General features: G+C 42.3%; 1 protein-coding gene and 1 long non-coding RNA gene across 3 annotated transcripts in view; one reads left to right on the top strand and one right to left on the bottom strand.

Annotated features, from left to right (window-relative positions):
* The window catches only part of ITIH5 (inter-alpha-trypsin inhibitor heavy chain 5), a 105858-nt gene that overhangs the window by 37276 nt on the left and 54152 nt on the right, over nt 1–14430 (top strand). Inside the window, exons 1-3 of one of the 2 annotated variants that reach the window (XM_058431367.1) lie at nt 9703–9718; nt 12047–12216; nt 13244–13360. In XM_058431367.1, coding sequence (XP_058287350.1) covers nt 13337–13360 — 24 coding nt within the window. In that variant the 5' untranslated portion in view covers nt 9703–9718; nt 12047–12216; nt 13244–13336. Of the gene's footprint in view, nt 1–9702; nt 9719–12046; nt 12217–13243; nt 13361–14430 lie in introns of those variants that run through there. The other variant, XM_032151600.2, reaches the window with a different exon arrangement.
* On the bottom strand, nt 12150–13694 carry LOC131381964 (uncharacterized). The gene is made up of 2 exons (XR_009211066.1): nt 13299–13694; nt 12150–12409 (listed from the first exon to the last, which is right to left on the bottom strand). It is a non-coding gene; the product is annotated as an uncharacterized LOC131381964 (long non-coding RNA).

Below are 14430 nucleotides of genomic sequence, written 5' to 3'. Positions count from 1 at the left end.
CCATAAAACTTTTTTTAAAAAGCAAGGAATAGAAAGAATAAACCATGAAAGTCATACAACCACACCTGTTGAGTGGCAGAAAAAATAGTCAGCATTATTCTTAACTTTACAAATAACTAAAATTTTTAAATTACTTACAGATTTTTAAGCTTTTAATATACATTTATAGAATATCACACCCAAAAGTAAAGGTCCCTGGCCCCCGCCTAATAAATTCAAATTCAACTTGTCTAGGGTAGGACTTGTCTAGAGTGGGTTGTCTGGAATTCTTTCTAAACCCTTCTAGGTTACTACAGAGTATAGTCAGGATTGAGAGTCATTGATGTAAAGATGGAGCAAGTCCTCTGGGTATATATTCCAAATAACTGAAAGCAGGTACTTAAATACTTGTGCAGAAATGTCTACAGTAGCAGTATTCACAGTAGCCCCAAAGTGGAAACAACAAAAACGCTCCTGAACAGGTGAATGGAAAAACAAAATGTGGTATATGCATACAATGGAATATTATCCAGGCATGAAAAAGAATGAAACACGGACACATGCTACAACATGGACACATGCTACAACGTGGACACATGCTACAACATGGACACGTGCTGCAACATGGACACGTGCTACAATATGGACACATGCTACAATATGGACACACGCTACAACATGGACACATGTGACAACGCAGATACGTATGACAACATGGATGCATGCCACAACACAGACACATGCTACAACATGGACGCATGTTACAATATGGACACATGCTACAACATAGACACATGCTACAACATGGACACATGCTACAACATGGATACATGCTACAACACAGATACATGCTACAGCAAGGACACGTCACAACATGGATACATGCTACAACATGGATGCATGTGACAACCTGGACAACATGGACACATAGTACAACATGGACACATGGTACAACATGGATGCATGTGATAACATGGATACATGGTACAAAATGGACACATGCCACAACACAGATACATGCTACAGCATGGACACATGTCACAACATGGACACATTCCACAACATGGATACATGCCATAACACAGATACATGGTATAATATGGACACATGCCACGACACAGATACATGGTACAACATGGATACAACATGCTATAATACAGACACATGCTACAGCATGGATACTTGCCACAACATGGATACATGCTACAACATGGAGCCTCAAAAACATTACGCTAAGTGAAACAAGCCAGACTGAAAAGGTCATATGTGTATGGTTCCATTTAGCTGAAATGTCCAGAACACACAAATCCGTAGAGACAGAAAGCAGATTGGTGGTTGCCTGGGGCTGGGAGGAGGGAAAAATGGAAAGTGGCTGCTGGATGGTTACAGAGTTTCCTTGGGGTGATGAAGATGTTTTGGAACTTAATAGAGGTGGTGTTTGCACAACATTGTGGAAGTACTAAGTGCTATTTTTTTGTATACTTTAAAATGGTTAATTTTGGCTGGGCGCTGTGGCTCAGGCCTGTAATCCTAGCACTTTAGAAGGCCAAGGTGGGTGGATAACTCGAGGCCAGGAGTTTGAGACTGGCCTGGCCAACATGGTAAAACCCCATCTCTACTGAAAATCAAAAATGAGCTGGGCGTGGCGTGCCTGTAATCTCAGCTACTCGGGAGGCTGAGGCAGGAGAATCGCTTGAATTTGGGAGGTGGAGGTTGCAGTGAGCTGAGATTCCACCACTGCACTCCAGCCTGGGTGACAGACCAGTGAGACTCTGTCTCAAAAAAAAAAAAAAAAAAAAAAAAAAAAAAAGGTTAATTTCATGTTCTGTGAGATTCACCTTGACTTTTGTTAAAAATGAAAAAATTACATTCTAGGTTGTTAGAATCCCCCTCCCTCCACATGCCCTGGAAGCCAGTTTGCTGTGTTCTCTGGCAGTTATCTGTGGGTCCTTCACATGTGTGGGAAGGCAAATAACAGGACTGGGTACCATCCAATTTATGGCTTGCTTTTTAATCATATCACTCCTATGTAAGTGTCCAATAAAATGTCAATCTTCAAATAATCCCAAGAACTGAGGAAGCGTCATTGGAAAGAAGAGAACCATTGGAAATACAGCTTTACGATCTTTTATTTGGAAGACCTGGTGGCCGACACTGCAGCTGTCTTTGAGGGCAGGCTACTGACCAGCCACACATCCCACAAGGTCAAGTCCCCTCGACCAGAGACTAGCACAGTGTCCTGCATTTCAGTTGATGCCCAAGAAGGGCTTGAATTGAATCTGTTAATTTTTTTTTTTTTTTGTACTTTATCTTCTTCTTTTCTTTTTTTTCTTTTACTTTAAGTTCTGGGATCCATGTGCAGAACGTGCAGGTTTGTTACATAGGTATACATGTGCCATGGTGGTTTGCTGCACCCATCAACCCGTCATCTAGGTTTTAAGCCCCGCATGCATTAGCTATTTGTCCTAATGCTTTCCCTCCCCTTGCCCACCACCCCGTTTTTGAAATTATTCTGATGTTTTTCTTTGCTCTGCGAGCATCATGATCTGCCTTTGCTGTGAAGGCTTCGGTTGTCTTTGTAGGCACTTGGTGTGGCACCTGGCATAGAATGGGTGCTCAGTAGGTGTTTGTTGAAGGAACTGAGGGGAAATAACTGTTGATTATGACAGTGCTATCAGGTTTTCAGCACTTTCTTGGCTTACGTTGATAAATTTTGCCAGATCTTGGGTCTAGCACTTATGTTGTTATGAAGCAGGGATTAAGAGACAAAAGTAATAACTAACTTTGGTTCCAGAAGACTCTGGTTACAGAAAATCTAGATAAATCCCCCTTAGCTAGGGTTTCCAGATGAGATATAAGATGCCCAGTTTCATTTGAATTCAGAGAAACAATATGTCCTGTGCAATATTTAGGACATGCTTCTACTAGGAAATTATTCATTGTTTATCCAAAATTCAAACGTAACCAGGGATGCTGTATTGTAATTTGCTAAATCGGGCAACTCTGCCTATTAAAGGGCTGCATTGTGACTGGCTGTGAAACCCCCAGCTCCAGGGTCCCGGCCTGGGTCCAGTCTCTGCTCTGCAGCTGGAAGGGCAGGACCCTGTTTGGCCTCTGCGAAATCTCTGTACCTTTGCCAGGAAACAGTCTGGTTGTTATGTGAGGGTTTCCAGCATTGTTCACACAGAAATTATTCAGGTATGAATCATTTGGCCCCATAGTTGGTTGTGTTTTGATTTTTAATCCAATATGGAAATCCATGTTATCTTGTTTGTTTTGACGTTGGCTGTGGCTCGGTCAACCCAAGAGTGTGGCACAGAGGCTTTGGCGTTTCTCTGTAGCCCAATACCGGTGAGACACCTCCTCTTTACTGTGAGGCTTCACTCTTACTCTTCCTTTTTCCTGCTGCCTTGGCTTGCTGTAGGAGGTGGATGTTGTCAGTGTGTATGACCCGGGCCACCACAGCTGTGGCTGAACCAGAGGTGGGCGAGGGGATGTGATGCAGATCACCAAGAGCATCTGCCACACCCCCTGAACACTTTCGGGAAGAGAAACATCAGTTCCCTTGAAGGGCTCCTCTGTCCATCTGCCCAGCTATGTGCTAATGCGTTTCATCATTTTCATCCTCAGTGTTCCACAAGCTGGACATGAACTCTCACACGTTTCTGGTGCTGTGCGAGGTTCCTGGAATCTACAGACGTCTAAGATGTTGTCACTGCCTTTGCAGAACTTAGAGTTGGCAGTTAAAAACTTTGTAAAAATTGTGATAAAAAGCATAAAATGTAAAATTTACCATCTTAGCCATTTCTTTTTCTTTTTCTTTTTTTTTTTTTTGAGACAGAGTATCACTCTGTCACCCAGGCAAGAGTGCAGTGGTGCAGTCTTGGCTCATGGCAATCTCTGCCTCCCGGGTTCAAGCAATTCTCCTGCCTCAGGATCCCCAGTAGCTGGGGTTATAGGCTCACGCCACCAGGCCTGGCTAATTTTTGTATTTTTAGTAGAGACAGGGTTTCACCATGTTGGCCAGGCCGATCTCTAACTCCTCACATCAAGTGATCTACCTGCCTTGGCCTCCCAAAGTGCTGGGATTACAGGTGTGATCCACCACGCCCGGCCCATCTGAGTCATTTCTAAGTGTTTGGCAGTGTTAAGTCTATTCACATTGATGTATTGCCAATCTCCTGAACTTTTTCATCTCCCACACTGAAACTTTGTACCCATTAAACACTGACTCCTCATCTCTCCTTCCCCCTGGTCCCAGATAACCACTGTTCTCCTTTCTGTCTCATCTATGAATTGGACAACTTTGCATACCTCATGTAAGTGGACTTCTACAGTATCTGTTCTTTTGTGTCTGGCTTATTTCACCTGACATAATGTCCTCAAAGTTTATCCATGTTGTACCACATGTCAACATTTCTCTTCTTTTAAAGGCTGAATTATATTACACTGTGTGTCTGCACCAAGTGCCACTCCGCTTTTTTCAGTTATTAGCCCCTGCTCTGCCTGTGTGCCAGAGAACACTGTAAAGGCATTTAACAGAAGTCTCTCAATCTCATATTCTTGGCTGCTCTACCATTGTTTCTGGTGGGCTTCCATTTGGTTGAATTTCAAATGCTTGGAGCAGCTAGTATTTGAGGTCTCCAATGGACACATGATGGCAGACAGGGATAATGCATATGTGTATATATATATATATATATTTTTTTTTTTTTTGAGGCAGAGTCTCACTCTGTCGTCCAGGTTGTAGTGCAGTGACACAGTCTTGGCTCACTGCAACTTCTGCCTCCCAGGTTCAAGCAATTCTCCTGCCTCAGCCTCCCTAGTAGCTAATTTTTGTATTTTTAGTAGAGATGGGGTTTCACCATGTTGGTCAGGCTGGACTGGAACTCCTGGCCTCAGGTGATCTGCCCGCCTTGGCCTCCCAAAGTGCTGGGATTACAGGCATGAGCCACTGTGCCTGGCCTGATAATGCATGTTTGTTTGTTTTGAGATGGAGTTTCGCTCTTGTTGCCCAGGCTGGAGTGCAATGGTGTGATCTTGGCTCACCGCAACCTCTGCCTCCTGGGTCCAAGTGATTCTCCTGCCTCAGCCTCCCAAGTAGCTAGGATTACATGCCTGTGAATGCGTATTTTTAAGGGTTAACTTTTAGAATGTGTGCTTGCTGTGTGAGGTAGTTGTACTTGTTTTCACGCATAGTCTCTCTTGGGAAATTTTTTCAAATATGGGAAACTGAGAGTCAGGAATCTATTATTTTAGGAAGCAAGAGCATTGAATAAGCAGTGAAGAAAGCTGATTTGCTAAGAAACCTGGGCAAACATCTACTTAACTATAAAATACTACAGTTGAGTTTAAATCCCTTCAGCTGTAAATTTGAATTAGTATTCTGTGCTCTGTGTTGCTATCATATCTATATGATGCTGTTTTCCAAAAGGATTTAAAATACCAAACATTCATGTAGGGGGAAGAAAAATCCTTTCCCAAAAGAAAGCTGTGGATAGTAAGAGACTTATGAAGGTTTTTTTTTTTTTTTTTTTTTTGAGACGGAGTCTCACTCTGTCGCCCAAGCTGGAGTGCAGTGGCACAGATCTCGGCTCACTGCAAACTCCGCCTCCTGGGTTGATGCCATTCTCCTGCCTCAGCCTCCCGAGTAGCTGGGACAACAGGTGCCTGCCACCATGCCTGGCTATTTTTTTGTATTTTTAGTAGAGACGGAGTTTCACCATGTTATCCAGGATGGTCTTGATCTCCTGACCTTGTGACCCGCCCGCCTCAGCCTCCCAAAGTGCTGGGATTACAGGTGTGAGCCACTGCGCCCGGCCTTATGAAGGTATTTAACCAAATTCCTTCTCGTCATCATTGCCTCTGTGGTACCAGTTTTTCTTTCAATCCTCTGCTGATTTGCTTGAGTTTTGTCTTTATTGCCACCCCCAGAGGGTAGTGCTCCAATTATTCACAGTATTTTTGACCTCCATATATTTAAGAAATTGCCTCGTTGGATCCCAGGTAAGCAGGGTTCATAAACAAACATAGACAATTTAAGTTTCTTTCTAAAGAGGAAATGAGCAGGCAGTGTGTGTTGGGAAATCCTTTTGTCAATGCACCAGGTGTTGGCTGCTTTTCTCCGACAGCAGCCAAAACCCAGACCCTCAGGAAAGAGAGGCCAGGAAATCCGTCTCCCTATCAACCCAATGGGTGGCGCTTCCAGCCCACGGCTGTGAGCATGGGGCTCTTCTCCTCCATCTTTTCACCTTTGGCATTTTACATAGCAGTTGGCTGCCATCTTTCCCCATGTGATAATTGTCTAGGAAAAGACTGTATGTTTGTGACCAACAACCACGTATCAGGACATCACTAAGGACATATATTTTGTTCTCTTCAACTCTGATGCACAAGCTATAAAGTACTTTGTCATTACCCAATAGGATCAGTCAGAGGAATATTTACGGGCACTTATAGGCATTGTTCTTAACTTTCTTTAGAGTCCTTGGAGAATGTGGCAAAATCAATGCATCCTTTCTTCAGAAAAAAATGTACATTTACACTTACGTGCAAACTTCTGTGTATAATTTTAGGGGACTTTCAGACAGCTACTGACTTCATTATATTTTGTAAAGATTATTCTTTTTTTAAAAAGATTATTCTTTATATAAGTATATTGACATATATATAACGTGTATATATATTGAATTTCCTGTTATGAAGGTCTGTCCTTTTGAAATATTATTTGTTTTTATCAAGCTTTCAGTGGCATAGAGAAAACTGTTATGACAAAATGTGAACTGTATGTTATCAAAGAGCATTTTTTTCTTTATAAGTTGCCTTTCATAATGGACAAAGAGTATAAAAAACTACTTCTGAAGTGGAAGAGGATGGAGCTAGTATGTATTGAGCACCTACTGTCTGCCAGGCACTACGCGGGGCACCTTACATATGAGATCTCACTTCATCTCAACAATGATTCTGTGACTGTGGAATTGTTCCCATGTAACAGACGTGGGACTGAAGCTCAGGAATACTAAGTCAGTCGTTTTGATTCAGTCACACTCTAGAGCCCTCTCTCTTTGGTATTCTGTAGTTTGCAAAGATAACACAAAACTTCTTGCTCTAAAATACTGGGCTTTAGAAAAGAAGAGAGCCCCTGGGAACCCTGGTGGCCTGAGAGGCAGGGCAGAGTCAGTGAGTGGAGGAAGAGCGGGAGTGAATGTTCCCGAGGGCAGGAGAGGCAGTTGTGTGTCCCTGGGTTTGGCTTGCATGGGACCGCCAATGCCCGCATGGAGACAGGAAGATGGCATTAGAAGACTTGGCCTCCCTCAAATCGGAGCAGCTGCTCCAGCTCGCCATAGAAGTGGGCAAGAAGGAGAGAACACGAAGGAGGAAAGAGACATGGGTTCTCGTTAAACAAGTGGGTCAGATTCTTCCTCTTTTTTGGTCTGCACCAATGTCTTTCCTTGCAGTCTTCATTAACCTGTGACTCTGAGGACCCTGTGGGTGACATTCATTTTTGTGCTTAGGAAATATCTGTGGTGGTCAGCAGGGTGAGCCCCCATTCACAGCAAGGAAAGACGGAGTGATGTTCTTCTGCTCTGGGATTTTGGTCAGTAACTGTGGAATAGCCCATACGAACCTACTTAACAGATTTTTTTCCTCCTTAATAAAAAGATGATTCTATTTTCTAGAGATGCTCCTCTGGAATTGCTCCCAGTAAACTTAAAAAAAAAAAGTAGTGAAAAATTTATTGGGTCACATTTACTGTCTGGTTCTTACTGGGTGGTGGTTGGCCTCAGGAACTAGGCTCCTTGGTGAGTAACCAAACTGAGAATCAACCCATTCTTTGGGTGTGTAAAATAAGCCCATTTAGTTGAATCTCATGAATTTTCATCATGAGCTAGTAAAACCAGAGGTCACTAGGAAACCAAAATAATCATACAGTATCCTTCCTCATGGTCCATATCAAAGAGCCTAGTCAAGTGAATGATGAAGAGAGAAATTATACTTTCTAATCCCCTGTGCTTTTACTCAGCCATGGATGGTGTTAATTCAGGGAGCTTGTAAAAAGCATTTTCACGAGAGAGATTGGAAGCAAGACTAAGTAGGTACATGCTGGGAGCATAAAGACAGTCTAATCTAATTATTGTAGAATCTTAGAGATAATCTAAGTGCTGCCTAATTGCATGCAACACATTTTATTGACTCTTTTCTATGTGTAAGGCACATAGACTGTGTGTAAGGTACATGCCTATTTTCTATGGGCAAAAACAGGAATCACCCTGAGGGCTCGTTAAAACACAAATGGTGGAGTCCCATCCCCAGAGTTTCTGACTCTGAGTTTCTGGGGTGGGCCTGAGAATTGGCATTTCTAGCAAGTTCCCAGGAGCTGCTGATGCTGCTGGTTCAAGATCACACTGTGAGAGCTGCTCTACACCCTCGTGGGGGGGGATTATTCCAGGGTTCACTTGAGCCCTTGTCATGGGATGGGTTGTGAAAGCAGCCGATCCCAACAGGACAGCTTTCTTAGGGTTCACCGACACTGCGCTGAAAAGTGCCTCCCGGAAACTCTCTCCCTGGTCCTAATTCTGCCAGCTGGAATTGCTCTGGACACACCTAATCCTCATTTAATAAATGCCCATGCACATTCATCCTAAGGAGAAGGACAGAGAGGGGTCTGTTTGGCAAATAACATTGTTATGTTCCATGCTGGGGAATGCCTGTTTAATCCACTTTGCTAACAATAAATTTAAATGTTAATAACTGGGGTGTACATACACCATAAAGGGTACAAATGTCATGTGTACAGCTTGATAAAGTTTTACATAGGTATACACTCATACAACTGCCTTCCACCTCAAGACATGGAATATTTTCTCCCTTCCTCAAAATTACCATGTGCTCTTTCCTGGTCCGTAGCCGGCCCTCAAAAGTCAGCACTGTTCTACTCCAGTTGCCATGGATATTTCATGCTCCTCTTGAACTTTATGTAGATGGAAGCAGAGAGAACATGCCCTTTTGTATCTGATATTTTCACTCAAGAAGACTGTGAGGTTCAACCATGTTCTAAATAGCAGTATTAGTTCTTTTGTTTTTATTGCCTTGTGGTATCCCAAGTTTGACTTGTGTTTATAGTTGTATATTTAATTGCTCCTTCTATTTTTTTTTTTGCGGGGGTAGGGGTTGGTGGGATGGAATTTTGCTCTTGTTGCCCAGGCTGGAGTGCAATGGCGCCATCTCAGCTCACTGCAACCTCCGCCTTCCGGGTTCAAGCGATATTCTCCTGCCTCAGCCTCCTGAGTAGCTGGGATTACAGCCACCACACCCACCTAATTTTTTGTATTTTTAGTAGAGACGAGGTTTCTCCATGTTGGCCAGGCTGATCTCAAACTCCAACCCTGATCTCAGGTGATCCACCCGCCTCAGCTTCCCAAAGTGCTGGGATTAGAGGCGTGAGCCACCATGCCTGGGCCCTCCTTCTATTTTATATAGTTAAGGTTGGAAATCGATATGGTTTGGCTCTGTGTCCCCACCGAAATTGCATTTTGAATTGTAATCCGCCTGTGTCAGAGGAGTGGCCTGGTGGGAGGTGATTGGACCGTGGAGGTGAATTTCCCCCTTGCTGTTCTCGTGATAGTGAGTGAGTTCTCACGAGATCTGGTGGTTTAAGAGTCTGGCGCTTCCCGGTTCTCCCTTTCTCTCCTGCCACCATGTAGACGTGCTCGCTTCACGTTTGCCTTCTGCCGTGATTGTAAGTTTCCCTAGGCCTCCCCAGCCATGCGGAACTGTGAGTCAGTTAAACCTCTTTTCTGTATAAACTACACAGTCTCAGGTACTTCTTTATAGCAGTATGAAAATGGACTAATACAGTAATGATATAAGCTGGCATGACTGCTGACTGTGAACTGGAATGGTGCTAAGTACATGACATCACTTGATGTTTTCAGTACTGTGAGATTGGTACTATCATTAATCCATTTTACAGATGAGATAACCAAGGCTGAGTAACGTGCTCAAAGTCTCACAGCTGATAAGAAGTGAAACCAATATTTGAATGCAGGTTTCTGACCACGATCCTGCGTTCTTAGCTAATATATTGTGATGCCTGTCACTCTGGGTGCTTTAACAGTGACCATAATGAGAGATTGACCCTGGACAGCATGCAATTTCCTTTGATTTCGAGGACTTTTCCTTTTTCAGCACCCGTTTCTTTCTCCTAATGGTTCCAAGGCATCTTCAACCATGCTGGTAGTGACCTGGACCGTGCCACCTGTGCATGCACTGTCTAGATTTTCCCAGCTCCTTCAGATGAGCAGATCTGTGGATGCATGTTCTCTCTTATGTAACTATCTCCTTACAAAAATAACCTTTTCTCTTTGCTGGCTCTCTGATCACTTCCAAAATCCTTGTTCTTGATAAGTGCAAATAATAGAAGAATCTGTTCTACCTTGTGGTTCCTGTTGAGGTTACACCTAAATTGTCTCTGAAAAATAATTGTCTGTTTTGTTAAAGGAAATGTTTAAACTTCCTTTGACTTTTGTGTCTAATAAACCCTCAGCAGAAGGAAGTTTATTTTTAAATACAAATTACTGTGGCCACTTAACGCCTCATTTCCTTTTTCATTCTGCTGATTGGAGATGGGAAATTGCTGGTCAGCCTATTTCATGCTATCAACTTGAGTACATTTAAAAAGATAGTCAGAGGCTTTGCAGCAGTTTTAAGTCTGGCTTTGATTCAATATCTGGATAAAAAGCCTCCACATGCCCTTATGATTAAGAATTCTTGTTTATGTTTTTATATTCTCCAGAGTGCATGCAGACCTCATCGTTTGGGTTTTTATTGCTAAGTACATAGATATGGTGTTGTTTGGCTTTATAAACATGAGTAGTTTGCTAAATAATTATCTGTGTTCTAACCGGAAATGAAGGTCAGGAGTAAAAGATGGGATGCTCTTTGCTTAATCTGTCATCACACTAGGTTTTCATAAATTACATAACATCCATTTATCGTTTATCTTTCTGTAATTCTAATTTATATCCTAAATTTCATGTTAAAAAGCTGTGAGAATTTTTTTTTTTTTTAAATGAGCCATAAGCCGGGCATGGTGGCTCACACCCATACTCCTAGAACTTTGGGAGTCCGAGGCAGGAGGATGGCTTGAGCCTAGGAGTTCAAGACCAGTCTAAGCAGCATAGCAAGACCCTGTCTCTACAAAAAACAACAACAAAAAATTATCCAGGTATGCTGGTGTGTGCCTGTAGTCCCAGCTACTTGGGAGGCTGAGGTGAGAGAATCAATTGAGTCCAAAAGTGAGCTGTGATTGCCCCATTGCACTCTGGGTGACAGAGTAAGACTCTGTCTCAAAAAAAAAAAAAGGAATACGGAAAAAGAGAAATCCTGAAGGACAAATGACCAGCAATTTATCACATATATGTAGCATCAGAAAAGAGGTGGAGGCAGACACTGGAAATTAAAAGACGGAAAAAATGGAATGTGATTGGGGACTCTGTTCTAATCTTGATTCAAACAAATCAACCATACCAAGACCCTTTCTTTAGGGAATCAGATAAATTTAAATATAAACTGAGAATGAGGTAATAATAGGGTATTCAGCATTAATTGTGTTAGTTGTGATAATGGTTTTGTGGTTATGTTAGTAAAAGAGTTCTTACAGGTAAAGACTTACTGGAGTATTTATGGATGAAATATAGTGTCTGGAATTTGTTTTAAAATACTCTAGGAAAAAATGGGGAATAGATAAAAACAGATACAAAAGATTGGTAACATGCTGATGATTGTTAAAGTTGGGTGATGGGTACAGGGGTTCATTTTACTGTTCTCTCTACTTTTGTGTGTTTTAAAAATGTTCATAAGAAAAGGTTCAAAAAGAGGCATAAGAGGGAACTATATGATGACATAACTGTCGTATTGTGATATGTGAGTACAGTCTTAGAAGTTCCTGTGAAATACAAGCCTGTAATAAAATGAAATCTAAAACTCTGTGTCTGCCAAACAGTTCTTATTTCTTTTTGGAAAAATATATATTAAGTTATTAATTATGTTTCTATCTTGTTTGCAGATGATTCTGGGCCTCCCCCATCCACTGTCATCAACCAAAATGAAACATTTGCCAACATCATTTTTAAACCTACTGTAGTACAACAAGCCAGGATTGCCCAGAATGGAATTTTGGGAGACTTTATCATTAGATATGACGTCAACAGAGAACAGAGCATTGGGGACATCCAGGTAATGGGATCGTTGTTGCTATTTCATGTTGGTTGGTCGGTACTTTGGATAGACTCAGACTGTGGATTCCAATATTTACCCAAGGGAGAGAGAACTTTCTGCTTCTTAGTAGATTTGTTTTAATCCAAGATATTTCTTCAACGAGACTAGTGGTATTGTTTTGCTGAGGGTACCTATTTCCGGCTTCAGTAATCTGTAGAGCAAGTGAAATCTGTAATATAAAGCTGCCTGTGGTGTTTTAGATGAAATTAGAATTTTAGTTCATGCTCCATTTTATTTTATTTTTGAGACCGAGTCTCACTCTGTCACCCAGGCTGGAGTGCAGTGGCCAGTCTCGGCTCACTGCAACCTTTGTCTCCCAGGTTCAAGCGATTTTCCTGCCTCAGCTTCCTGAGTAGCTGGGATTACAGGCACCCACCACCACGCCCCGCTAATTTTTGTATTTTTAGTAGAGATGGGGTTTTACCATGGCAGCCAGGCTGGTCTCGAACTCCTGACCTCAAGTGATCCGACCATCTCAGCCTCCCAAAGCACTGGGATTACCGGCATGAGCCACCGCCCTTGGTCCGTGTTCCATTTTAATTAAAAGAGATTGCTCATTTCCCTTTAGGTCTTACTGTTCCAGAGACAGGGTGGGAATATTAAAACCTATTAATTTCATCCAGAATGTGGAGAATCTTGATGTCTTAACTTGTAAGATGCTTGGTAAAAAAAAAAAAAAAAAAACAGATAATGAAGGAAGCAGAATTCTCAAGTAGCAAAGGTACAGGGGATGGATAATTAAACTTGAACTGGTAGTCATCATTGATCAATTTTAAAGGGAAGAATCCACCCTTATACAGACTAAATTAGCAATTAGTTCTCTTGGAGGGATCAGGGCCTTAGATAATTTTACTCCAGGTGTGGAATCTGACCCTAAACGCTTTGTCATGCTTTAACTTTTAGAAATTCCATAGACTACCCACTTCAGGTATTTTTCCTCCCCACTCTAGGTACTACCGTTTTTACTTTCTTTTCCCTCCACCAGGTTCTAAATGGCTATTTTGTGCATTACTTTGCTCCTAAAGACCTTCCTCCCTTACCCAAGAATGTGGTATTCGTGCTTGACAGCAGTGCTTCTATGGTGGGAACCAAACTCCGGCAGGTGAGTGAGTGCCAACCACCCATGTATTCCTCTCTCGCTTTTGCCTGGGACAATGACTTGCTTTGCGAATAAAGTTCAGTAGATGCCAGACGTCAGCTTTACCATCCAGCGACTCCTGCCTGTGGAGAGCCTTCCTGAGCGGATTCAGTTAAGTCGTTTGACATAAACTGTATTTCAGCGTGGTGGTTTTAAGAGAGCAGAGGGACGTGCTGTAGAAACCCCTTGAAATAAATGGCAGCGGCAGAGTGGATAATGTAAGTGAGACAGGAATACATCGACAGGGCCAGTCCTCAGCACTATCGTTGATGGAGTAATTCTGTTCAGTGATGATTCCTTTGAGAACAGTGGAATAGAATCGTTGGAAGCCTCCTTAGAATAAAGAACTCAGGTCACAGTAAGTCAGGACTGATGTTGTCACAAAACTTAGGATGAATCTTAAAATTCCAGGGTGGTGGGGAGACATTCAGGGGTCACGTAGTTTATGTTGAAAAATTAGATTCCTGAAAATATGACTATTTATACTTTTCTTACAAACCACTGGAAAAGGCTTTCTTATTCTGCTATCATAAATGTCAGAATCCTTCATATACGATGCATTTCAAACTCACATTATAGAAAACAGAGCTACTGGCTGCCAGACCAGCTAATATCTTTACATTCTTCGAAAACATAAATCTCTTAGTTTGTCTTTTAAAATTCATTATCTATTTTATTTTACTTATTTTTTTGAGATGGAGTTTTGCTCTTGTTGCCCAGGCTGGAGTGCAATGGCGCGATCTCAGCTCACTGCATGCAACCTCTGCCTTCTGGATTCAAGGGATTCTCCTGCCTCAGCCTCCTGAGTAGCTGGGATTACAGGCATACCCCACCCACCTGGCTAATTTTTGTATTTTTAGTAGAGACAGGATTTCATCACGTTGGCCAGGCTGGTCTTGAACTCCTGACCTTAGGTATCCACCTGTCTCGGCCTCCTAAAGTGCTGGGATTACAGGCATCAGCCACCACGCCTGGCTTACTTCATTTTTTTATACAATTCACGATGCATTTGTGATTTAATGAGTGAGATACTA

The sequence above is a fragment of the Hylobates moloch genome, unplaced genomic scaffold, assembly GCF_009828535.3.
Source record: "Hylobates moloch isolate HMO894 unplaced genomic scaffold, HMol_V3 SCAFFOLD_2, whole genome shotgun sequence".
Lineage (NCBI taxonomy): Eukaryota > Metazoa > Chordata > Mammalia > Primates > Hylobatidae > Hylobates > Hylobates moloch.
This window is presented reverse-complemented; position numbering and strand designations above follow the sequence as displayed.